The following is a 25,807-nucleotide window of genomic DNA, read 5'->3' as shown; positions in this document are numbered from 1 at the left end:
GCATTTGGGAGAGAGAAGCCATAGTAAAGGGATATTTAGATAAGGAATATTCACAGATCACGTTTAGATTACCTCTACCATAAAGTCTCTAGCACCAACAAAATTATAGATCCTATTGCAATACCAACAAAACCGAGAAGTTGATATGGAATGCAAGGCAGTTCAAGAAACCAACACCCCAGCTTCAAAGACATTAAATAAGTGCTTGAAATAAGCAGGGTCTAAGAAAAAAAGTTATTTAAGCATTTCAACCTGCTTGTGCAATAAAAAAGCCTAGTCATTAATAATTAATGCCCAGCTGGATGCTCCTCAAGCTCTATACCCTTCCCCTGCCGAAGAAAAACAGACAAAGCAGAAGAATGAGGGGTTATTTTTTTCCCCCCTTTTCATACCTTTAAGGAGAACTTTACGAGACCTTTATTCAAGTCAGTGCACAGGGCCATTATATTGCAGTTCTGAGACAAAGAGACCAAGTTACAGATGGTCACCCCGTCCCTGAATCTTCATTACTTGCCATGTTTCATAACATCTTTTAGATGACTTTAAAAAGGTGTTAAAAGAGGAGTGTTAAATTCAGCTCTATTAACAACAGCCATGAAAGGAATAAGAATTTCATTGCAACTCTCCTATTACCACAGTGTCCTTCCAACATACCTCAAAAGACAGTTCAGGAATACAGAAACCTAAGAGCAGGCAAAAATATCATCCAGTAAGAACTGAGTATTCCAACTGAAATAAAATATTATATGAATGTAAGTGGAAAAATCCACTTAGCAATGTTTTCTGCCCTAAAAAACAACAACAACAACAACAACAAAAAAAAAACCCACAAAAAAAAAAACCAACCCCACTAATGACATTTAGCCTGCAATATTGGAATAGTAGCAATGAACATCACTAACACATTCCTTGCCAGTAGCAATGCAAAAAAGTTAGAGATTTTTTTAAGGCCATAATTCCTTAAATATGATTATCCCTTGAATCCTACAAATGCCAAACATCAGTGGGTCAGAACTGAAATTAAACAAAATGCAGCTGCTACAGTGGCAGACTAGAGAGTACTCTTCAAGTGCCACTCTAAATATTGACCTTTTTGAAAAGTTATTCAGGAAGAAAATGGACATTCTCTTCCAAAAAAATTATGCTCTTATTTTTACAGTAAGGTGCCCAGTGTGTTCTGCCAATTGTATTATTTGGCTATAACGAAATTTCTCCAAAAAAGTTAAAGGGGAATTGAAAGAACAAAAAGAAAGCATTAGGCAAAATGCCAGAAGGAAAGCAAGTAATCATTTCAAACCTGATTTCTTTCATATACATCATCCTCCATACAAAAGACAGAGCTAATACAAATCCAAACAAGGAACTATGCTGATCTACTAGAATAGCTGGAAAACTGCTGTTCTGCATCAGCTGAAGCCTCACACCTGTTAAACGTGGAAGCCAATGCATTCTGGAAGTTGTGTATTTGCTTCCCTTATCATGCTTGATATTGCCCAGTATTGCCCTCGCTGTATTTCAGTTGCTGCAGAGATTAGAAAGAAGCAGGAAGTCACTTTGATATATCAGTTTCAAGTTGGTATATCCTACAAAACATCACTGAATTTTCCTAACATGGGAAATTCAGATATCTATAAAGCCAATGGACCTGGAGTCCTTGTTTCTACCAGACACTGGCCAAAACCAAGAGCTGACCTAGGCTGACATACTCCTAAGACAGATCATCTCCATAGTCCCTTGTCTTCTCTTTCCCATTTAGCTTTTTTGTTCGGGGCTCATCTGCCTCATTCTTTCTTCGCATGCACCCTCTATTTTCCAACTTTCCCTTCTCTTCTGGCAAGCACCAATTAACCAGAGAACACACAGGTGGCTCCAGGACTCTAAGCACCAGGCAAAATTACATAGCCTCCTACACCTCAGAGTGTAATTGTGCAACCGTGAAATTTCCACCATCCATCTGACAGGGGACACATTTTCTACAATCAGAATGCAGTTTTGGTTTAACCAATGGAGACAGCATCACAATTTTGCTTGCCCTGGCCAAGACAGGCCTGAAATATACCAAGCATTTAAACAGCAGTCAGGGAAGACATCCAAGCTTCTCTCAGGAGCAGATAAAAATCAGCCTTTGGGCTCTCATGTGGACAGCTCAAATACAGTGCAAATGTGGCAAAACCCCAGGAAAGAAGAGAGATCTCTAACCATTCAGCACAGGAATTCAGAGAGAGATCAGCATCTGACTATGCATAAATGAGAATGATTTGAGAGAGAGAAAAATTACAATGTTGTATTTGCTGATTAAATCCTTAACATGATAATTACCATGAATAATATGAATATATTACATGAATAATTTAATTATATAACATTTTGTTCAAAAAATAATTGATGGGTTTTTTGAATTTTTTCCATTACTGAAGCCATGAGGCACCTTGGCACAGGGCTACCTCCTAAGTGACTCTTGTAGATCTGTGCAAGGTACACTCCAGGGTCAGTCTCATTTTTCTGTCAACACATGTGCAGATCACTGGAACTGTGTCTCATGGATGAATTTTAAACCAATTCTGTTTTTTCTTATTCCAAAGTAAAACCCCTGGAGTCTTATACATCACTGGCTGCCTACACACTCCATCTGAAGTGTGCTGCGTGTTGTATCTCTTATCTCTCTCTCTGCTGCTCTTTGGGTGCATCCTTTGGAAAGAAAGCCCTACTAAAGAATTTAATATCATTGTAATACTTAAAGGAAACCTAAAGAAACAGAACTCCTAATCATCAGGGATTAGTCCAATATAATACCCTGAGTATACCTTTTCCCCTCTCTTCCCCTCTTCAAATTTTCTCTGAAATTTGGGGATGAAACAGGAAATTCCATTATACACAATTAGCACAGTAACAAAACATACCTGCATCTTTCTACTGTGAGTTATTTTCAGCTTTTTTGTACATTTACTTTTCTGTTTATTTTCTTGTTCCATTTTGTATGCAACTATTGAACTTCTGCTTTTCCTGTTTTCTCGCTAACGCAATCATAGCTAAAGTTACTTCCATATAAGCTAATAAAAGTGCATCTGCTTGGAAAATTTGTGAAAACAAAAAGTCTATAGATTTTATAAAATGTATCAGTTTGGGTTTAAATTGTCATGGCAACACTGACGTCTTCAACTTGAAATGACACTGTTAATATTCGTGGAATGTTGTACTCATAATATATTTTGGGAAGCTGCAATAAAGAAGAATAAACTATTATTTTAGAATATAAACCTGGGTGACATGAATACATCTCATGACATTTAAATTTATTTAGCATTTAGCACCTATAGTTTACAACAAAATTCACCTCAGAAAAGTCTTTCTGATCTCAAATAGCATTTGCTTAAGCCAAAACAAGGCAGAATTTTATCATGCTAGCTTTCCTGTAACTTCAATCTCCTTATGAGCACAGACATCTGAATTTGTAGGTTTAATTCCACATACAATTCAGCATATAGGCATTTCCCAAACCCATCATCACAGTGAAATAAATAATATTTTGAACACATAGTATCAATGCACACAATGCTTTAAGGCGTATGGCACTGAGGTAAATATTATGAATCATGTTGATGAGCAAGGTAGTTCAGGACTACCTTTGAGCAGCAGAAGACAAGCAACAAATGGACCGCAGAGTACTGCTCAATGGTTAGGGACCAATCTCCTTTTTGTTTCAGTTATTTGAAATGAAAGCTATAGATTTTGCTATATTTAGTTATTAGGACAGACAAAACTTTATCTGCAGGTCAATGAAACGTAAGCTAAAAAAAAACACCTTCAGTCACTGAGTTCTGCTATTAAAACTGTCATTAGCATTTAACTTTAAAGTTATTCCTGGCCATAACTTTAATGCTTAGAAAAGCCTGTCCAGCACTGTCCAAATCTTCATTTGTAACTTCTCTTGTAATTTTAACGCAATTCAGGAAGAATGCCAAATGCTTATGCAGTCATTTGTTATGGGCTGCATCTACACAGTTCTTCCTGTTCCAAGGTTTTCTTTCCTAATCCAGCTGTCACTGCTGTTGATTTGTTTCTACATGCAGGAACAGCTTTAACGTTGTGTCCACACAATATACACAGAAAGTTGTTTTGTGCATTCAACTGAAATGTAATGGAAGGCAGAACAAGGACTTTAGAATTATTTTTATCTTGGGTTTTCATATTTTTTCACAGCAACAGTGTACTAGAGCTTTGTTAGAGTTTTATCATGTCTATTAAACACTATGCTAGAACAGCTTCATCATGTGAAAGAAGAAAAAAGTTTATTACGTAATAGGAGCAGCAGCAACATGCTGCATTTTTCATTTTAGTTTTTAAAATGTTTCTAGACTATTATTTTGGTTTATGGTGATGGAAATGCAAAGATAGAGACGGACTCTGCATCAGGGATTGTAGCGATAGGAGAAGGGGTAATGGGTCTAAACTTAAACAGGGGAGGTTCATGCTGGATATAAGGAAGAAGTTCTTTACTGTGAGGGTGGTGAGGCACTGGAACAGGTTATCCAAAGAGGTGGTAAATGTTCCATCCCTGGCAGTGTTCAAGGCCAGGTTGGACAGAGCCTTGGGTGACATCGTCTAGGGTGAGGCATCCTTGCCCATGGCAGGGGGATTGGAACTAGATGATCTTGAGGTCCTTTTCAACCCTAACTGTTCTATGATGCAACAGGTAGGTTTGCACAGCAAGTAAAAATGATTAAGGCTGAAAACAATTCTCTATTTTACAGCCTTCGGAAGTAAAGAAAGGAAACATGCAAATTTGGTTTTTGCAAACCTGTAATACCAGCATAACTCTTCACTAAATCCATAAATGAAGGTCAGCATTACTAATACAGGTCTGTATTTTTTCACTGCTTAAATTCATGTTACGGATGACTTCAGAGATTCTTAAATAAAATCAGTTTATGGACAAAATTTAAATGGCCTGATGAACAACTCCAATTAGTCTTTCTCGCTTTCTTTTAGTGAAATGTACTCAACAAGAAGAAAAAAAGCCTTGGTAGAATTTATCCGTACAAATAGAAGGTAATTTCTATTGAGGTAATGTTCTAGAAATCAGTCTCTGTACACCCACAAGCATCTATTGACATAAGTAAAAGGATTACATAAGTCTTAACAGCATGAATTTGAGAAAATTGAACTACTTACAACAGTCAAGGGCAGAAGGAACTACAGACAGGGTACTTAGAGCTATTAGTAGTGAAAACCTAAGACTTCACACCTATTTTGTACTCTAAAACTGGCAGGAAAAAAAAAATCAGTTTTCAAATATTTTGTTGACTTTTTTTGTATCCTATAGTCATGCTTCTCCGGCAGTGAGAACCCAATCTGCTTTTCAAGCTGAAGAAAGTAAAAAGTAGAATACAGTAACTTCAAATAGGTGTTTTTTTTCTTTAAGTGTAACAGTGAAATATGAAAGAATTAGATTTAAGGCCTGAGTTTTTTCCTCATATATTAAAAAGATCAGTGTTGGGCTTTTAATTTTTTGTTTAAACAAGGAAAAAATACAGCTTTTTCACCAGTGATAATGAAAGATTTGGTGCTTTTTCTTGACATTCATAAATTTGACATAATAGCATGCATAAGATGGCTGTTGCAGAAGCTGTATTTTAGCCTGTCCAAGATAACTGACATCCACATCAACGTGCTTTGAACAGAAGCCAAAAGTAACAGGAGTCAAGAGCGTCAAGTACAACAGGGTTGTATTAGAACCACAACTAGAAAAAGAAGAAAAATGAGCAAGAGGGGAATGGTAAATCTGAAATTGTATTTTATATAAATTTAAACCATTGGCTCAAGAGGTAAACAAACAGCAAGGAGGTGGCATATTGCCTCCATCTGATCTCGTGGAGCTCTTGAGAAAAGGAAATTTTACAGGTGGGAAAAAGACTTCTAAGGATGAGAATGGCTTGACCACAACAATAGTTTAGTCTGTGAAACAGAGTGGAAGTCAGGCATGAGGTAACACTATACAGACCCTCATACGCCAACAGGATTAGACAGAGGTTTCATGGAGAGAGATTTTGGGTCTATGTACTGATGTTTCTTCCAAGTCCCATTTAAGTAAGTAAACTCTTATGAATTATACCTTCCTATTTTAACATCCCCACCTCGACACTGTCCTGCACAACATCCTTGTCTCTAAATTGGAGAGACATGGATGTGATCAATGGAATACATGCTGAATAAAGAATTGGCTGGAGGGCCACACACAGAGAGTTGCAGTCAAAGGCTCAATGTCCACATGGAGACCAGTAACGAGTGGTGTCCCTCAGGGGCCGGTGTTGGGGCCAACCCTGTTCAACGTCTTTGTTGGTGACATGGACAGTGGGATTGAGTGCGCCTTCAGAAAGTCTGCCAACACCACCCAGCTGTGTGGTGTAGTCAACACACTGGAGGGAAGGTATGCCATCTAGAGGGACCTTGACATGGTTGTGAGGTGGGCCAATGCCAACCTCATGAAGTTCAATCAAGCCAAGTGCAAGGTCCTACACCTGGGCTGGGGCAATCCCAAGCACAAACACAGGCTGAGCAGAGAATGGATGGAGAGCAGCCCTGAGGAGGACTTGGAGGTGTTGACTGACAAGAAGCTCAACATGAGCTGGCAGTGTGTACTTGCAGCCCAGAAAGCCAACCACATACCAGGCTGCATCAAAAACAGTGTGGTCAGCAGGTCCAGGGAGCTGATTCTCGCCCTCTACTCCATCCTCATGAGACCCCACCTGCAGTACTGAATTCAGCTCTGGGGCCCCCAGCATAAGAAGGATGTGGATCCAATGGAGCAAGCCCAGAGGAGGCCACAAAGATGCTCAGAGGGCTGGAGCACCTCTCCTAAGAGATGTTGACAGAGTTGGGACTGTTGAGCCTGGAGAAACGCAGGCTTAGGGGAGACCTCAGCACCCTTCCAGTACCTACCCATCCTACAAGGATGCCAGAGAGACACTATTCATCAGGGACTGTAGTGATAGGATATGAGGCAATGGGTTCAAACTAAACAGGGGAGATTTAGGTTAGATATAAGGAAGAAATTCGTTACTGTGAGGGTGCTGAGGCGCTGGCACAGGTTGCCCAGAGAAGCTGTGGCTGCCCCATCTCTGGCAGTGTTCCAGGCCAGGTTGGGCAGGGCTTGGACCAACCTGGTCTAGTGGAAGGTGTCCCTGCCCATGGCAGGGGGTTGAAACTGGATGAGCTTTAAGTTCCCTTCCAACCCAAACCATTCTATGATCTCCCTTTACAAAACTGCAATTTTGTCAAATTCTTCAGAGATTCATAACAACTAGCCTGTATACCATTTAAAATAGCATTAAAACACTAAATATTGGGAAAGTATCATTCACATGGAGCACAGCATTCAGCTGTGTAAAAGCCAGAAAATATGTTGGTCCGTCTTTCTCCTTCCATTCCCATTTGTGAGAGCAGTGCCCATTTCCTCCATCCTCAACAACTGTGTTTCTGGAATTTTCTTTCTGGCATAGCTGGGAAAGTGATAAAGCCCTGGGAAAATCCATGAAGGAAATAATAGTGCTGTAGTCTATATGCTTATTCTTAACCACAGCCACAACTGCATGAGGGATTACACTGCCGGCTGGCACAGGAGAAGGAGCAAACATGTCACACAAGATGAGGGTGATGAAGGCAGGGAGGGTTTAGGTCCTCTGCTCACATTGATAAATTCATATTTGATTAAAGGTGGCAATTAAGGGTGATGACACTGCATAACCCAAGAGTTGTAAGGACTGGAGAGCCACCTTGCTGCCAAACACTGAACATTCACTGGACTGAAGAAGATGCAGCCAGTATGGAAAAATATCATCTGACCATAAGATAGAAGCTCTAAGGCAAAACCACAGACATATTTGGCTATATTATGACAGCAGAAGCTCCTTAAGGTTTTAGTCTAACTCTTCTTTTTCTTGACTGAGCAGTCAGCAATTTTAAGAAAACGAACAAATGCAACAGATTTTAAAAAAAATACTGTTTTCAATAATTCAAACAAATTTTGTTTTGGTTTCCATTCAGCTGAAAAGAGGCATTCAACTGAACCTAAGGATGAGCCACCCATTGAATATCTGTTTTCCCACAAATTATGTTGCCATCAGATTTTACATTAGAATTTAGGGAAGCAAAACCACCAACGCAATGAAAAGTATTAGTGCAGTAGAGATCCTTATAGGAAGATTGTGGTAAAAATATACTCTAAATTCTATTCATTGAAAGCAACTTCCTCACTTGCAGTAGATAACTTCTAATCCAGTAGCCACTCCCAGGAAATCACAACAACCACTCAACAAAAGCAGTTCAGACTGATAAGATGAATGAAATTATTCAACAGAATTTAAGGGATAGGATCTCCCTTCTCCCACCCTAGGTAGGATATCATTTACAGACTTTCAGCAGTTTTCTCCCAAAGCTCTTCTGAAAGATGGCAGATTCATTTTTTTGTGGATATTTTTTCCACTTCTCAAATGAATATACAAAAAGAAAGTAATTCATCTGTGCCAGATTTGTGTACTGTTATCCAACTAAAACTGACAAAAGAGGTTTGGTTCTAATAAAATAATGTGATGTAACACAAAAAAAAGAACACAAAAAAGAAAAACAGTACATACAGTACATAGCATCTGACCCAAAGCTTACTGAAGTCAGTAGGAACCTTCAGAGCCTTCGCCTTCCCAAACTAAAATACAAAGCAGTTGCGTAAGCCAGGAAACACAATACATTCTTGTGACGTTATTAAGAAATTTTATCCTTCAATAAAATAAAACCAAAACCAAACAAATGCAAAGGAAAGCCTCTAGAATAAAACATACTAAATCCAGCTGCTCACTCCAACCAACTGTGATCATTTTATGCTACAAATCAACCTCCAGCAATGGCTAAAACATATGGGGGAAAGCATAAACAAAGCACGTAGGACTGACACTTCTGCTACACACTTGCAGCTCTCAGCACTTCACTGTGGAAAGCCTGCACCAAAAGTCTGTCTTGATCTCCCTATTTAATATTCACCAATGAAACTGTACTTCACTGTACAGCCAGTGTATCTTTTTTTCTCCCCCTCACAATTCAGGCCTCCTCAGCACCTCATACTCAGTGCAAGTTCTACGATTTCCTCCTTCACTGAAAAAATCCTCAAACCCTCCACGTTAAACTCTGCCCTAGGAACACTTCACATATGAGAAACAAAAATAGTTGTTTTCTATTAAACTTTTTATGATAATTGTATTCTAGTGTACCAGCTGTCTTTCCCCCCCACCAGGCTGAAGAAATGTTGCTTACTTAAGTTTACTTCAAATGGCCACCATTCTATGCCTCTGACCACAGGATATGCTTTACAAGCTTGGGTAGAACTGAAGCTATGGGTACCGTACATTTTCAGATTGGTCCTAAATTCCCTTTTTCCACAATCTCCAAAATTCCGTTTCTCTTTTTAATCACATCAGCACTGAGATGATGTTTGCATACTCGCAGTGGCTCTCAAGACAAGCGGTAACAGCCTCCTGTGGCAGATGCACAATTATGGCTTCATTTGGCTTCACGATTACCATCATTCTGCATTCATTGACCCTGGCTTTCCTCTGAATTTATTGCCTCAATACCTATGGTGGGATCTCTTTCTCCTTATTTGAGAGGTCTATAGCATAATCTCCTGTGCCTGAGCTAGACATCTTAATAACTTTTATACCCATAATGTCTTTCAGATGGCATTTGAAATAGGACAGATGACTCATACCACTAAAATACGTACGTGTCTCCAGCAACTCTCTAAAGTAAGTCTTAAGAATCATTTCAGATACAAGTTTCACAGTGTTAGAAAAATCCCAGCGTTCTATTCTGACATTCTACAATTTAGAATGACCTCTATTTCTGACAGCCCTGAATAATTATGTTATTAATCCACTGGCAACCCCCTTTTTACAATAAAAAATAACTATTTACTCCTGCCCTCTGTTTTCTTATTAAAGATTGCCATTATACATGCCATCTTCTGTTCCTCAGGATGAATAAAGATTACATTCAGCAGTTCATGTCACATCTGACTTCTTTCAGACAACTTAAGGAGGAAGACCATTCAGTTTTAGTCATCTGCAACTATTCATCCCAAATTCAAGTTTCTTTTTAAAATAAAGGATTTCTATAAATCTGAGCTAAAATTCATTTTACTGTCACTGTTAACTTGAGAGAATTTTTTACTTATTCCCTGTAAATAATGACTCATGCAAAAGAATCTCTCTGGCCTCATTTACAGAAGATATTAACACAAATAGTTCATTAGTTCTTGTATGCACTTATTTTTCCTAAATGCTCTAATTACACCTTGATCAGGTTTTTCCAACACCACATTCCTGCAGGCTTCTTGCTTCCAAAGAGTTTAACTCCTAATTCTATGCTTTTAGCCAACTCAAAATAATTACTTTAAGCAATTCCTTCAAGATCATTTTTCTATCTTTCTTATAAAAGCTTACTTCTAAGCCTGCAAGGCTCACACACTTTTCCATTCTCCTTACTTGGACATGACAAGTACTTTTTAAATAATGTTTGGGTTCTGAATTTGATTTTTCTTTTAACCTCCAGAAACTCTTTATTTTTCTGTTCATTCACCCTTCAATTTATTTTTAAACAATTAAATAAAGTTTTAGCCTGTTTTGGGAGGGTGTCCACCCCCTTAGAATGTTTTCACCACTGTCATACACGTGCAATTAGCACTGAGCACTGAACATGCTCCAAAAGTCAAACATCATTTCCAGTTTGAAGAAGCTTGGAATCAGCAAACACATGATTACACAAATAATACTTTTTCACAAAGTTTAGAAATTTCAAGGGCAAGCCAAGTACATAAATGCACACATATTTCTCAGAAAAGCCTGAATGGCCTTTCATTTCAGTCTGAAAAATCCAAGCAAAAAAATATTTCTCTTTTTGAGAACACTCCACTGTGTATTCACAGAGGCACAGCAAACATTTGCCATTGCCAAATCCATGAACCTCAAATAAGCCTGGTTTTATTTTCACGTCTCTGAAAAGAATCGGAGCACAAAAAGCAATCGTAAACTGCTCAGTGGAAGCAGTCACATGAAAACATCAGACCAAACACAGGACAAATTGAGCACATTAATACTAATTTCAGAAAGACATGTTAATATTGATTTACAAACTCACCTTCAATACCCAGATTTCAGTTAAATATTTTTTAATTCCATTCTACTTATGTTTTAATCTTGACATTCATACATAAACACACACCATTTTTCATGGAAATTACCTCTTCTAATGAAAATAATTAAAGAAGACAAGACAATATGAGATGAGTAAGGTCCTTGAGAAAATGGCAACTATTTCTCTTTGTTATGCTTATTATCCTACGATGTGGACAGTACAAAATTTTATTGTGCCCTTATATTTTCATTTATTTGTAAATGTTTGCATGACAGATATGCTAGCTAATTCTAGTTAATAGTTTGCACTATTACACATGTCTTGAAGCAAAGTTTTATGTGTTCGGACATTTTTTTTTGGAAGGGAAGGTAAAGCAGGAAATCAAATACTGCCAAGAAGATATGTTTATTTAATTGGACCCTATGGGCATCATTTTTTTGAGTATGCCAATGAATGAGAACATCTCCCAGAAGCAGCTGAATGAGAAGATGCACAAACCACACTAAATTCTGATAATCTCTACAGAAGAATTTTCTGCCACATGGTTTATAGCATCAGATTAAATACTTTTTACTGGGTACTATGATGGTTTTCCTGATTCTTTTAAGTATTGCCTAAGGTAGGAGAATTTTAAAAAGAAAAACAAATAAACAAACCAAAACCTATTTTCCAGGACCCTGTCTGCCTTCTAAATAAATGGAAGTAACTAATTCTGTCTGTGATGATACTAATTCCATGCTAACAAGCTTTTTCAAAACCTGCTCAGCAGTGCACAAAATGCTAGAGCAGTAAACCTAGTCAAATTTGAAGCATGCTAGAGAAACTGTGTGTTGTAGCTATTGGAAATCATCTCTGTCAAACACTTCCATATCAAGCACAGAAAGTATCTTTTTATTACCCAGTTTGGATGACAGAAATTAGCAATTCCATTTGCACTGCAGTATCTGTCTGTGAGTTGGACCCTCTTTTAAGTGGAATCACTCATGGAACCATAATGTATAAATCTGGATGGCTTGCGAGTATAAATTATCTCATTAACCAGGAAATCCTGACGGAATTTCAGGTAGTTTGCTTCAAATCTCATTGATTCTTGTAACTTCTAGATGGAAGAGACATTCTACACACTAAGAAAATGTTTCTTGTATTTGTAACTAATTTGGGGAAAACTTGCTTTGTTGAGCATTAGTAATCTATCAATGTACAACACAGTCTAGGAGCGGTCACCTCATAAGCATAGAATTCTATAGGCAGAAAAACTGCACAATCACCTCTATGAAGGTGCACGCAGATTGCCATCACTGATAACATCTACCAGGACCATCTTACAATACACTTGATTATTACTCAAGCCAATCAGAATTCTCAACCAAAAGCAATATACCTAGAGCACTGAGGCCTCATGTCCTCCCTGACATTTCTAATAATAAAATGCTTAATTAAAAAGACACATACAAGACACCTTACCTTTGATGCCATGCGCATGAACAGTGAGTTTTGATCCTCTGCTGTCCTCATCTTCTCATTTTTGACCAAATCCTTCAGGTTCATACTATCATCATCCTGAAAATACCTTACTCTTTCTTTATCTACATGAGTAGGGATCTGGAAACAAAGATATTGAAAATAAACATTAAACCTAGTGAGAATGACCAACTATAAAATTCAGATCCTAATAATTTCAAGAAGTTTAAAGAATCATGAATCAAGCTAAGCACATCTGAAACAATTGGGCTTGCTGCTTCATTTCACCTAAGGAAAAGAACATTTCTCCCTTTCTTCAGTTGCATCAGTACATTGAAATAAAAGTATAGTCTCTTCCTACAACTGCTATATCTACCGCTATATCTACCATATCCTTAAGCTATCAGACCTAAATTACCATTCAGGAAAGATGAAAACGAACAAAGAAAAGTGAAACAGTTGATCAGCTCACAAAAAACAGACTATTCCAAAAAGTAATCTTCATTATTTACAGAAGCTTTTGAACTGTCAAGCCACAGACACTACTGAAACACAGCAATCACAGTACTGAAAACTTGATAAATGGGGTACCTCTGCTGGGAAATGTTGTCATCTTAGACAGAGTGCACAAGAGAACAGAGTTTGTCCTTTAGAGCAAGACTAAATTAAATCCTGAACGAGCATAGGGAATGGTCATTAACATAAAACAAGATGGCATTTTCCAAAATGGAAAACAATAGGAGGATGGCAAGCTATTCCTCACCCTCTTGTGCCTTTCACTCCTCCATAGCAGTGTTATAAACTGATCTGTCCTCCTGATCAACAACATGCTTGCTAGAAATACGAGGTATCGTTATCTCCTCTTACCCCAAGAAGATTGAAATATTAGATTATTTACTGTTGCAAGCAAACACTGTTGCAGTCTCCAAGCTTCTCACTGTTCCCCAAAACACTGTTACAAAGATTAGGTAATAATTTTTATTATCAGCAGTAGCAGTATTTTTGATCAGAATTAAATAAAAGCAAAAGAAAACTAGCCCCTGAGACTTGAGTATGTCAATAAAATCATATTTTGGAAATATTTACCTTTGCTGATCTTTATTATTTACATAACTTTATGTAATAGAAACTCCTTGGCTAAGAGACTGCGATAACTTGAAAAACTTACCTTTTCATGAATGTGCATTTAAATAAGTCCTAAAGTGATCCCTAGGGAAACGCAGTCTGAAAATAAACTTAATATATGCTTAATAAATATGTACTCTAACACTTCATTACAATCATCTTCTGAAAGGAACTTTTTAACTACCTACTGACATTCTGATAAGACACTCATATTACTCATCATAAAAGTAAAACTACAAAATCATTTCAGAATTACGCTTTAATACATTCGTAAAACTTACCATCTGCCGCTTTCTCCGGCCTCCTTTGGGCTCCTGTGGTTCAGCTGGTGCGGTCACAGGCCATGCCCTTCCACTTTGATCTGTTCTGACAAGGACCACTTGTTCTTCTTGACGGCTTGAAGGCTGTGCCAGGTTTTAAAACATATTTTAAAACAGTTGACACAGACAAAAGCAAAAGAAACACCTAATCCACAATAAATATTTAAAATTCTAAAGATTAAATAACAGATTCTTCAAATTTCATGTGTTCATTATAATTCAAAGCAGACACTATTACCTCACACAAGGTACCTTCTCCACATTCAAAAAGAACAGAATATTAAACATACATTCAGCTAGTTAAGTGCAGAGTTAACCAATCCTTTCCTAAAAGAACCAAGTTTGTATTCTTGGTACTTTCTCATAAAGCTTCATCCGCAGAAGAAATACAATGCTTCTGAAGACTCAAACAGATAATATTGAATTAATATACACTGCCACCATTGTAACAGGATATTCCTGAAAACCACTGGAAATCTGCAGCAAGTTACCACTTCTGGGCTTTTTGTGGTTTGGGGGTGTTGTGTTGGGTTTTGTGCGGTTCTGGTGTATTTTTTTCCTTTCAAAACTTGGCTAACAAACAAAACATTAGCTATAGATTTTCAACACATTCCATTAGATCTGACTTTTATTTCCTACACTGCACCTACCATTGATACAGATTGCTCTCATCACAATGTAATAATGAAAATATTTTAATCTTGATTATAGAGTATGCAGAATAGGAAATACAAACAGGTCAACAAGTATCTCTATGGTGAAGAAGAAAGAGATGAGTAGATGTACATTGGTTATTTAGGTCAAATTAAATTACAGATTGAGGCAGAAGTACCAACATTTAAATCATCTGTTCATACGCTGAAATATATGGAAACAAAACCAAGCATTTACCTGATATATGCCAAATAAGTAATTTGCCTTTGGATGGCAAACACATTCAATCTCACATAAACTACACTTGTACTTAGTTACTGCTTCTACATACCAAAAGAAATTTGAGAATCATTAGGAGGGCATCTTCGAAACCTGACTAAACCAATCTCTTGAGGTGCTGGAGATGTAAGAGGCATACTCAGGACACGGCAACAAGGAAGGCTTTCACACACCTACCCTTGGTCCTCACAGTAGAATAGAACCACCAGTTCATCTGCCAGAAGAGCAGCACAGTAGGTCACAAGCAATCCAGATTTTGAATGCATTGAGGAGAAGTACTGACACAAATGCTGAACAAACTTGGCTTGGAGTGTTGCTCCACTGAATTTTCCACTCATAAATTTTAAAAAACAGCCTAATCAAGATCATGGAAGTCAGCAGCTGCCTTGGCTGCAGCAACCAAGAGATAGTGAAGCTTAAGATTCTAAGGGAAGTGAGGAAGACAAGTAACAGAGCAAAGAAAAACCCTTGGATTATAAGAAAATGGTCTTCAGCTTATTCAGCGATCTGCTTGGCTTGATCTCATGAGGGATGGTAGTGGATGACAAAGGTGCCCTAGAGAGTTGGTTGATCTTCAAGGACAAATTCTAATGAAGCTCAAAAACAAAATGGAAGCTTCCAGAAGGTGGAACCTGAGAGGAGTTACCCAGGAGGACCACACAAGCACTTTAATGAGACAAACAGCACTAAATGTACATTTTACCATCTTATAACTGGTGTAAGAGTTCAAAAAATCTAAACAGCAGCCACCTGATCCAGAATTAGTGCAATCAGCCAACTGAATCCTTTGTCTGACATATATCTTTTATTTAAACTGAATAAAGCCCAACAGGAAACTAATAATAAATGGTGTCATCTTCCTTATTTTCCTTTCATTATCCCTGTCAGCATTCTGAATTATTATTTTTTTTTCTCGCAATACTGGAGTTCACAAAGCACCATGTCCCAGCACCCAAACTCATAGAAGACAGAACTCAGAACTAGCCCTCTTTCTTTGAGTTTTTTAAACTTTCACTTCAAACTTGAAGGCAGATCACTACTGAAGAGGTATCATAAGATCCATATCACAACTTACATAGGGATGCTATCATAAAAAACTGCATGTCCATTCTGCATTATGCTCCCAATCTCTACTTCAGTTGAAGGGTGGGGAAGAAAAACACACCCACAAAAACCCCTGACGGCTATGACTGACAGTTACTCTGAGATGATATTACAAAGACGAAAAACAGAACAGCTGTGAACATATTAAAAGCTGGGTATCAGAAAGAAAGAAGTTCACAGCATGGTCCTTACCAGTAGACACAGATACAGAAGGCCAATATGAAAACTCCTGGTAATGTTGATTTTTCTTTATCAGAACCTGAGAAGCAAGCTGCCAATTGCCTGGCTTCAGTTCAATCTGTCAGCCAGTGACAGGAGAATAGATAGTAAAATCACCATCACTCATCTGAGCACACAGAAGATTGCTCAATTTCCTTGTATAATAGGGTGCTGGGCTAAGCATCCTTATCCCTTTGTTTTATCCGTGGTTGACTTCATTCAGATCCAGTGCTCATTAACACTCTCGAGTTTGTTAAAAAGGACTGCAGCCACAGATTCATTCCAGAAAAATATACCCTTTTGTAAAAATATTCTGTAGGAACATCATCCACTCATTTAACTCCAATGCAGCTCAGGAAGATTACAAGTCTATCTCCCGTGACTTCTCTACCCACCAAGCAGAGGAAGCAGGAGGAGGCCTGGAACGGCTGTACAGCAGGAGTGAAGAATAGACATGGAGGACTCATTAAGCCAGACAGAATTTATCAGCATGTATGAAAACAGAGCATTATCGTATAGCTCAGTGATGAAGGCACTCCCATGGATTCCAATCCTTCAGACAAAACACGAGGGAGTAGAACTAATATATCCATTTCCCAAATGACTGCTTAAATACTTCATTAAATCTTACATCTCAACTATTGCAAACTCCATTTCTAAGTACTTACACTTGCAGCTTACAATATTGTTACCAGTGAAGTACTCAAGTGCCATGTGCTGTTCCATATCACTCCCTTTGTGTGCCCAGCCCACATTCATCAGCAGATGAAAGTATGCCCTGAAAGCATACCTTCATCTGCTCCCACCAACTACTTTCTCATTTGGAATGGAATTTATTACCTTTTAGCTTTCAAGCTGACAGACATCCATTCAGATGATGGATGTCCTGTCAAGAGCCAGGTCACCTCAGCTCCCTCCAAAACAGGGACAACAGTACATTCCCACATATTCTGACTTAAATAAAGATATATACATACACCCCACCCCCCCAAAAAAAAAATACTTTGAAAAGGCAGAAATTCTTTACCAGAAAAAATAAGTATTTCACTTTCTAAAAGAATATATATATATATTTAAAAAAAAAAAAAAAGAAACATTTAAAAAGCCTGAGAGCTTCTTGATTGCACTATAAAGATGTTCAGGTAAATCAGATGACTAAATCAGAGCAAATAATGGGGACATCACTAAATCTTGTGATATTAGAACAGCCTTTGTCAAATCTTATAAACAACTTTATTAATCTCAATTTGAAGCTATTTTCCACCAAACAACTGATGTCTGCTTTACATCTGGTACCCTTGCCTAATGAAAGCTTGTCTCTGAAACCCCAATGAAGCCTGGGAATTCTGTAGATACTGAAATAGGCTAGCTTCAACAGCTTAATTATATTTTTCCATGAAAAGTCACATGAAGGTAGAAGTTATGGACCAAAAAGCTGCCTAGGTAAGCCAAACTTCTCTCTTCTGTATCACCAAAGGCAAATCTCATTTTGTAAAGCAAACCAAGATGTTCAACACTGGCCTGGCTCCAATAACGGTATTTTCAGAGAATTCACATACAACACTACTTATTTTTTCTGCAGCCACCAGATACATGCCTCAGATGCTAGTTTTGCACAAGATAAGGTGTTTTCTCTCTACTGAGAGGGTGTGCAGAGGTGATTCATTGCAACATGAGAAAAAAGCTGTGTGGTTCTACCCCACTCTTGCCATGTGCTAAAGGTCAAACCTGGCTAGAGATGCAGACAGACAGAGCAGGGGACAACTGTGTTTTCATGTTATCACTCTGCTGCTCAGACAGATGTGAGACCTAGTTATCACCACAGCATTAAAAGCACTATTAATCTGAAAACATCACAACAACAAAAAACCCAACAGCATTAGATGAGCACAGAGGAAAACAGGTTGTAGAAAAGAATACTATATGCGCAAAAAGATTGCACAGAACATTTTTAAATGGGATATAAATGCAAATGGAGTATTCTGGATGTAACAACAAAGAGGTAACCAATGCAAGTTGCTAAGGAACTGATTATTTCTTTTGGCATGTGAAAAAAACCAACCAAACAGAATAGGTAGACTTCTGTGAAAACTGTAACGCTTAAATAACCTGTGACTTAGCAAGGCTCAGTGCTGTGACAGACAGTAGAAACAACTTTAAAGGTTGAAGGAGCTGGGGAAGAGGAAAGTCAAAGAAGCAGCAAAGTGTTGAAAACCAGAAGGCGGGGAGGTGGAGGAGGACAGGACAGGTGGGAATGTTTCCCAAGGAGTACTTCACTTGACAACAAGAAACTTGCCCATATGCAACGCTGGGTTGAAATAAGCGCAAAATTTTGTTTGAAATGGTCGGAAAGTGTGAGGTATATGTGAAGTATGGGTAAGTGGGAATGGTGAGGCACTGGCACAGGTTGCCCAGGGAAGTTGCGGCTGCCCCATCCCTGGCAGTGTTTAAGGCCAGGTTAGATGGGGCTTGGAGCAACGTGGTCGAGTGTGAGGTGTCCCTGCCCATGGCATGGGCACTGTAACTTTAAGGTCCCTTCCAACTCAAACCATTCCAGGATTCTAGGATTCTATGAAAAGACAAATACAGTCACAGGCTAAATATTTTAGACTTAACACAAGATAATCATGTCAGGAAAATCATAAACAGAGCAGTACAAAAAGGAAGAAATAGGGAATAATTTTTTAAATTTATACCCAGCAGGTAGGGAAAGCAAAAATGAGGTTAACACCAACAGAATATATCACAGGAAACATGGCAAATGCCCTACTTCTTTGAAAACTTGGATAACTCCACAAGTTTGGATGCTGAAAATATAACCACAGCTATTGCAGTGGAAATTCAAAAAACCCAGAGCACTGATGATTAGGCTGAAATGAAACAGACCTTTGCAAAGGAAAAAAACCCAACTTGTCTCAAACCTGCCAAACCCACGTGGCCAAGCAGGAATACAGCAGCTCTCCCCAGAGGACTAGTCAAATCCACACACAGAGGGGCAGCATGTAACAGGAACTGAGTGAGTGGAAAACGTGCCCAACTGAGGATCTCATATAAACAGGACCCTTCAGAAAAGGTTACTTGTTAGATTATTCACTGGAAACTGTGAAGCGGCCTGTTGCCCCCACCAAGTCTCCAAAAAGATGACGACTTCAGGTGACAGGTCTCTCCTTCCCGCAACTTAGTGTTGCAGGGACAAGGAAAGGGATAGAAACTTTTCACAAAGAATAGCTGCAACTTTTCCATTCCCAGGAAATTCCATTCAGAATTTCCAAAAAATTCCCTAAATTTTCACCTCATTGTATACGTGACTTTTTAAAAGGTAAATCACTAAACCAACAGACACTACATCAGCAATGCTGCAGCAACTGTACACAATAGCACACATCAGATTCTTATGTCAACTTACAAGCATCTAATTCCTTTTTAAAACATCCATTTCAAGATTTAAGTGTCTTCACTAAAATTTTCAAACTAGAGACATTTCAAAAAGGATGCCATTGTTGAGCAGTCTGTTATTTTCCTAAAATGAATGAAATTCACAATGTGTTCTACATGTCAGAAAAAACAGACTTTACGTGCCTTTTAAGACAGGCTCCAAAATGTTACATCCTATCAACAGTTGCACTTTCTTTTTTCTTCTCATTTCTGCATACCAATACACTAACATACAGGCAGTAGAAGAGTATCTTCTGGATCTGAACCATGGTATGTGGCTGGGGGGACAGGAAAACTCAATAAAATAGAGCCAAATCTGTGCCCACTCAAATGTTTATCCTTACTCTTAATGCATCTGATAATCAAATTCTTCACTACCACCCAAGTCTTCCATCCTCGGGACAGGCAATGGTTTCACTTCACTCCCCAAAGGCTGCTGCTAAACTTAAAACATCTGGCTGAAGATCAAGCAAAAACACAATACAAACACCTAACCCCCATTTATTTATCTTGCAAAAAAAAAAGCCTTTTATCGACTAAGAAAAATTACCAAATCAGCCCACAAACAATGACTAACTTCTCTTTTAGAAGTATGATTTTTGGACATGCTTTTGGAATGTTTCTAAGTAAAAGTCTTGTGTTGATACTTTTCTCTTGTTTGATACAGATATCAGTGGTTTATTTCTATGTTTTATGATCATCCACATATACAGGCATTTGTTTCCTTCCCACCTTTTTACTGTTTAAGGCTGCTCTAGTTCCACCTCAAGAATCCCTTTTTCAGCTTCCTGATAAATGTCGTCCATTGAGGTCCTTCAAAGTTGTCTATTTACTCTAGCAATAAACAATTCACAACATAACACTAGAACATTTTGTTATTTTAGCGTGATCTAATAACTTAGAAGCTGCCACCAAATGCTAAGCTGCTGTTAAGCTTCTTGTTTTAGAAGTAGTCCTGACTAGATACGATTTTTTCTCCAGGTGAATGCTCTGATCTTGGAGATGCAGAATGGTTCACAAAGCAAGTTGACTTATGTTTTGTGGAAAAAATAAACCTCCAGGCATTATACTGGATCACATATACAAGATATATACCAGTATAAGCTGACTTATGTGGGAATACTTCCATTTCTCCACATGCAAGACTTCCGATGGCCTTACACCCTACTGGGGCATTAGACTTCAAGAAAGATGCCAACTTAACAGGAGAGAAACTGGAAAAAACCAAGAATTACTAGAGGACAAAAAAAAGTCCTTAAAAAAAAAACAAAAAACTTGGAAGAGAATGAAGACAAAACTAGGGAACACATGCTGGTAGGCTGCAAAAACTCAACAGGTTTCGTCACATAGAATATGTGATAAATAAGAGGAAAACAAAAAAGTTTAAATTGCAAAAGAAATGCAAGTTAGAATTTAGGTTCTTGAACATTAAGGACTGTAGAACAACAGCACAGTTGCCTAAGAAGAATATTGAGTCATCATCATGGGACGTTTGGTTTTTGGGTTTGTTTTTGTTGGGTTTTGGTTTTGGGTTGTTTTTTTTTTAACCAAGAAGGGCTAGAAGACTACTGAGAATCACAGATGTGTACAATGGAACTAGAGACGAAGACAGTAACGCATTAGAAAGTTCTAATGAGAGATTTCAGCAGGCTCTCATTTACTCAACATGAAATGATACAGAAGATAAACATTTAGGTATAATACATACTAAATTCTTTGAGTCAGAACCCTACAGGGGTTTTATGAGTTTTGTGAGGGTATGGGGTTTTTACCTAATTTCTAAGAGTCCAAAGTCCTGACACAAGGCATATGAGAGTGACCATAACATATTTAGATTTAATATTCCAGAGAAAAGGAAAGAGCAAAAAATTCTAGTAATATTTAGCTTTAGAAGACAAAGTACAAAAAAGGAAATGGTCTATCAAAGAGAAAGTAAAAGGGGCAGATAAAAGGATAAAATAATGGATTATGGACAGCATGAAGACTAACGTTGAAGGCATACTAGAGACTAGAAGTAAATGAATACTACGAACCAAGATGAATCCAATGGATGAAACGTGTCAGGCATGAGTATTCAGATTAAACATGTTATTAGAGGTAATGACATCCTTCAGAAGTCAAAATCCTGATTAAATACAACTGAATTAAAAACACAGCATAAATACAGAAAGTTAAATGTATTAACATAAAAGGGCAAGAACAAAAGTTGATTTTGAGGAGGACCTTACTAACAATAATTACTAAAGCTATTTCTAAACACATCAGAAGCAGAGATCTTTCTAGTAGAAAAAAAGAAGATGCTCAAATGGTTACAGCAGTATCAGAAGATGACATTCGAATAATAAATTCATTATTTGCATGCTAAATATAAGATTTTCCTGTTCAACTTTTTTTTCTTTCTTAAAAAAAAAAAAAAAAAGAATAAACTTCAGGAATCTTCTTTATATTGAAATATCAGTAAAAAGAGTTTTCAAGCAAGCTGCCATGAAGAGATGATTTTCACTAGAGCTCCCAAAAAGAATTCCAATACACCATGTCCACATCCTTCAGCATGCAATGTATCACTTAAATAGGTCTCATTACAAAAATAATGGAGGGTGGCAATTACAATAGAAACCTTTAAAATGTGCCAAAGGCAAATTCTGGGAATTACAGTTCAATGGAGCATTTACAATTTGTAATGGACAAGCTCAAGCAAGTGTAATAGAAAACAGTATTCCTCCACAACTGAACAAATGTGGCATACTGGGAAAGAGCCTTTGCAAGGAAAAGCCATGAATGACAGAAATGTTAGACTTTTCTGAAGGATCTAAAGGAGCATGGGTACGAACCTAACTGAAAGAGCGTACTTAAAAGTCTTATTTTATCTGTTGATATTTTCTTTACACATGTGTAGTCTTGTATTCCTACAACTATATGACATGGAATACAGTAGCAGCCATGTGCATTCAGCATAGCACAAGAATGGAGTAACTACTTTCTTTCCTACTAACAAACTGAAATTGTCCAGGAGACCTTACAAATATTCCCAGGAACTGTTACTATCTTTCACAAAAGAGGCAATAATTATCTTTTTGTGTTTTATGTAGAGATTCACTTGAGTCTGGCTTTTTGCTTTTGTTTCAACTTGGTTTTAATAACCGTAGAATGTAGTCTTTCTTCATGCAGTAGCATGGTGTTACATAGCTTTAAACCTCTCAAGTTTCTGAGTTAATGACTTATTGTATAAATATTATTAAATATTAAACACAGTAAGCTATCTTATGAACAGAAATGTTGGTGATAGTAATATAATTATTCATGAATAAATACCATCAGATAAATATTATCTCTGTTTCTGTAAGTATAACATAGGTATCAAAAAGTACTTTAAATATGATATATATTATTAAATGTTGAAAAGTTCAAACTGGAGAAAAGGCTCAGTCACTATCCCTGAATCTTGTGATGACTGCTACACAAACAATATGATTTACAGTCTGAAACGAACAAAGATGGTGTGTATTTATAGAATGAGAGGAGAATTGTTTGTTGCCATTACTAAAGGAACATGAATTTTTACTTCAGGCTAATTAAATATGCAAAGTACACAGTTGTTCTCACCAAACATACAAACCACTATACAGCAATTAACACCCAACTGAACAAAACAAAGCAGACAAGTCTGGTTTTGAAAGATAAATGCTTTAAATTAAATACATAAATAAATAACATGCAGTTCTGAAAAAGATTTTTGAACTCTCCAGAGATGATGCCTGTTCCATAATCCAGCAGGAGGAAATGGAAAAGCACTGCCACCAGGTGCACAGCTTAATTTGAGGAACAGACACTGGAGTAGCTGAACACAGGGAGTAAGCAGCCCAAATATTTGAGACAGGATCTACTCAATTGGAACTGGGTTTTAATGTTAATAGCTGAAGAGAATAAAATATTTTGAAGAGTCAGTATATTGTGGGACAGGGAGCAACTAGAGCTAGTAAAAACAAACATGTCTTTTTTAATTACTGAGCCAACAGAAAGCTGCATGCTGTGTGAGTTGAGAGCTGTCTGCAAATGTTTAATGACAGCTACACTGAAGTGGTACAAGCTAATGAAGGAGTAACAAAGCTCAGCAACTGTCTTCAGCAAGGAACAAATTTCTACAACCAAATACCAAGCTATGGACAAATTAGATGCTGGACCAAGCATAACACCTGTTTCCTTTCAGTCTATTGCAAATGGAAATGCTTGGAATACTGTCTTATCCTCTACTAGAAAAGTCCATCCTTGTAATATCAAGTAAGTGCCTAGAAGACATCTAGCACTTCTCAGAGTGTCAGATATGGCTATTTCCTCCATCCACTGTCTCCTGTTCTCTTCCATTATTCTTTCTTCCATTTCAGTTACCCTTCTGGTAGGTTCTCAGGTTGCATTTACACATGATCACCACAGTTATCAGAAGGATGAGCAAATCCCATCCTGAAGGAGCAGTCTGCCTCCTTCAGTGCTGATCTAAGGGCATGTCTCATCGAGGAGTTAGTGTAGTCACTACCTGGAGCCCCCATGTAACATCATCTTCAAAGCATCTAAGCTACACTTCAGGTTCTGCCATTTGTTGTGAATAATGGAACTGTCAACCTCGAGGTAATGCTTGTAAAATCAGTAGGTAGACCATTCTCCATAGCAAGACCAAGGTTTAGATCTCACAGCAAGATGAAGTTAAAATGGTCACAAGTCTGTAGCAGCAGTCCATTGTATAAAACATGTATCTTTGATTTGCAATAAAAATAAGATTAAGAGAAATAGCAACATGAGGAACGGAAGCTAGAGCAAACTTCTGCCTAGGCTAAAAATTGAGTATTTCCAGACCCAGTAAATATAGTAATAAACATCACTATTACAATTTCAAAAGGTATTACGCTAACATAGAAATAGGATTAAAAAAAGGTTTTACAAGATCAGAAGGTTGGTCTGCCATAATCAGGACCTTGTGCTTAACAGTGAGGAGAAGCATTAGAAAATCTAATGCATGCTGTAACACAGAAATGAACTAGTCTACATAAGAGTATCTTCATCACGTAGTGCTAAGTTTATGTATAAAGCGTAAGACTAATGAAAAAAAAAAGACACCAAAAAACCCCCCACATTAGTTACTTAGTTAACCACTAGCTGTTTAGGCTCTCTCCTTTCTTTCCCCAGGTCAGTGAGCGACACAGGTTAGTAACATGTTATGTAAAAAACTTAATTTTGTCTTACTGATATAAAATAAGGTTGCCTTTTAAATTCAACAATTCTTTTTGTTGTATTATGAAAAAGGGTATTTAGCTAAACTGTTTATTATTCAGAATAAGTAACCTGGCTTTCTTATTCATCTCCTCTTTATATTGAATGCCTTCAATCATCTCTGCATTCGAAAATCTTTCTTAGAGTATCTCTGAGACAGGGCGATCAGAATAGTATCTTTTGAGCAGAATGGCCACACACAAAAGCCTCAGATCGAATTCAGTAAGAGTTGTACTGCCAGCATGTGGAATTAAGGCTGGAACTGGTAATGTGTAACTTATAGCAGCTTGTAATGTGTTGAGTGATGTGCCTAGTAATGGGAAAAGTCTAACAACAATAATATTGGATGTCAGGAAGCCACGTAACTTTGCAAATACAACTTTAAAAAAAGGTCTAAACATGCAGTTTGACATTTTAAGTTGTCAGCTACACTTCAAAATGGTTAGTCATTTAACCACACCATCAACGAGCCACGTAGGTATAGGATGTAAGAAAATCTTTAAAATGTATGACTAGATAGCTTGTTTATCTAGCAAGAACATCTGATACAAAACATATATACTCAGACCATAAAAAAGAAAAAAGATTGCAGCATGTTGGTTCTTAAGCCCACAAATTCCTATTTCATCTTACCCAAGACAGAAATGTAATATACAACTGAGATGGTGATAAGAAGCAGGTCTGGTATATAAGGTGTTTTCAGACTGTAGAATCGGAAAAAGTAATTTTACAAACTGAAAGCAACAGATTAGCCCAAACAAAAAACA

General features: G+C 37.5%; 1 protein-coding gene and 1 long non-coding RNA gene across 5 annotated transcripts in view; both read right to left on the bottom strand.

Moving 5' to 3' along the window:
• Positions 1–25,807, bottom strand: part of CWF19L2 (CWF19 like cell cycle control factor 2) — an 81,185-nt gene that overhangs the window by 16,821 nt on the left and 38,557 nt on the right. For all 4 annotated transcript variants that reach the window (XM_030477822.2, XM_030477826.2, XM_030477823.1 and 1 more), the window contains 2 exons: positions 14,049–14,171; positions 12,646–12,783 (listed from right to left, as the gene is read on the bottom strand). In XM_030477822.2, the coding sequence (XP_030333682.1) occupies positions 12,646–12,783; positions 14,049–14,171 (261 nt within the window). The remainder of the gene's footprint in view (positions 1–12,645; positions 12,784–14,048; positions 14,172–25,807) is intronic.
• On the bottom strand, positions 22,190–22,822 carry LOC115604569. Its single transcript, XR_003990323.1, has 2 exons — positions 22,739–22,822; positions 22,190–22,675 (listed from the first exon to the last, which is right to left on the bottom strand). It is a non-coding gene; the product is annotated as an uncharacterized LOC115604569 (long non-coding RNA).

This window comes from Strigops habroptila, chromosome 2, assembly GCF_004027225.2.
Source record: "Strigops habroptila isolate Jane chromosome 2, bStrHab1.2.pri, whole genome shotgun sequence".
Lineage (NCBI taxonomy): Eukaryota > Metazoa > Chordata > Aves > Psittaciformes > Psittacidae > Strigops > Strigops habroptila.
Note: the sequence above shows the minus strand (reverse complement) of the source record. Positions and strands in the feature narration are given on the sequence as shown.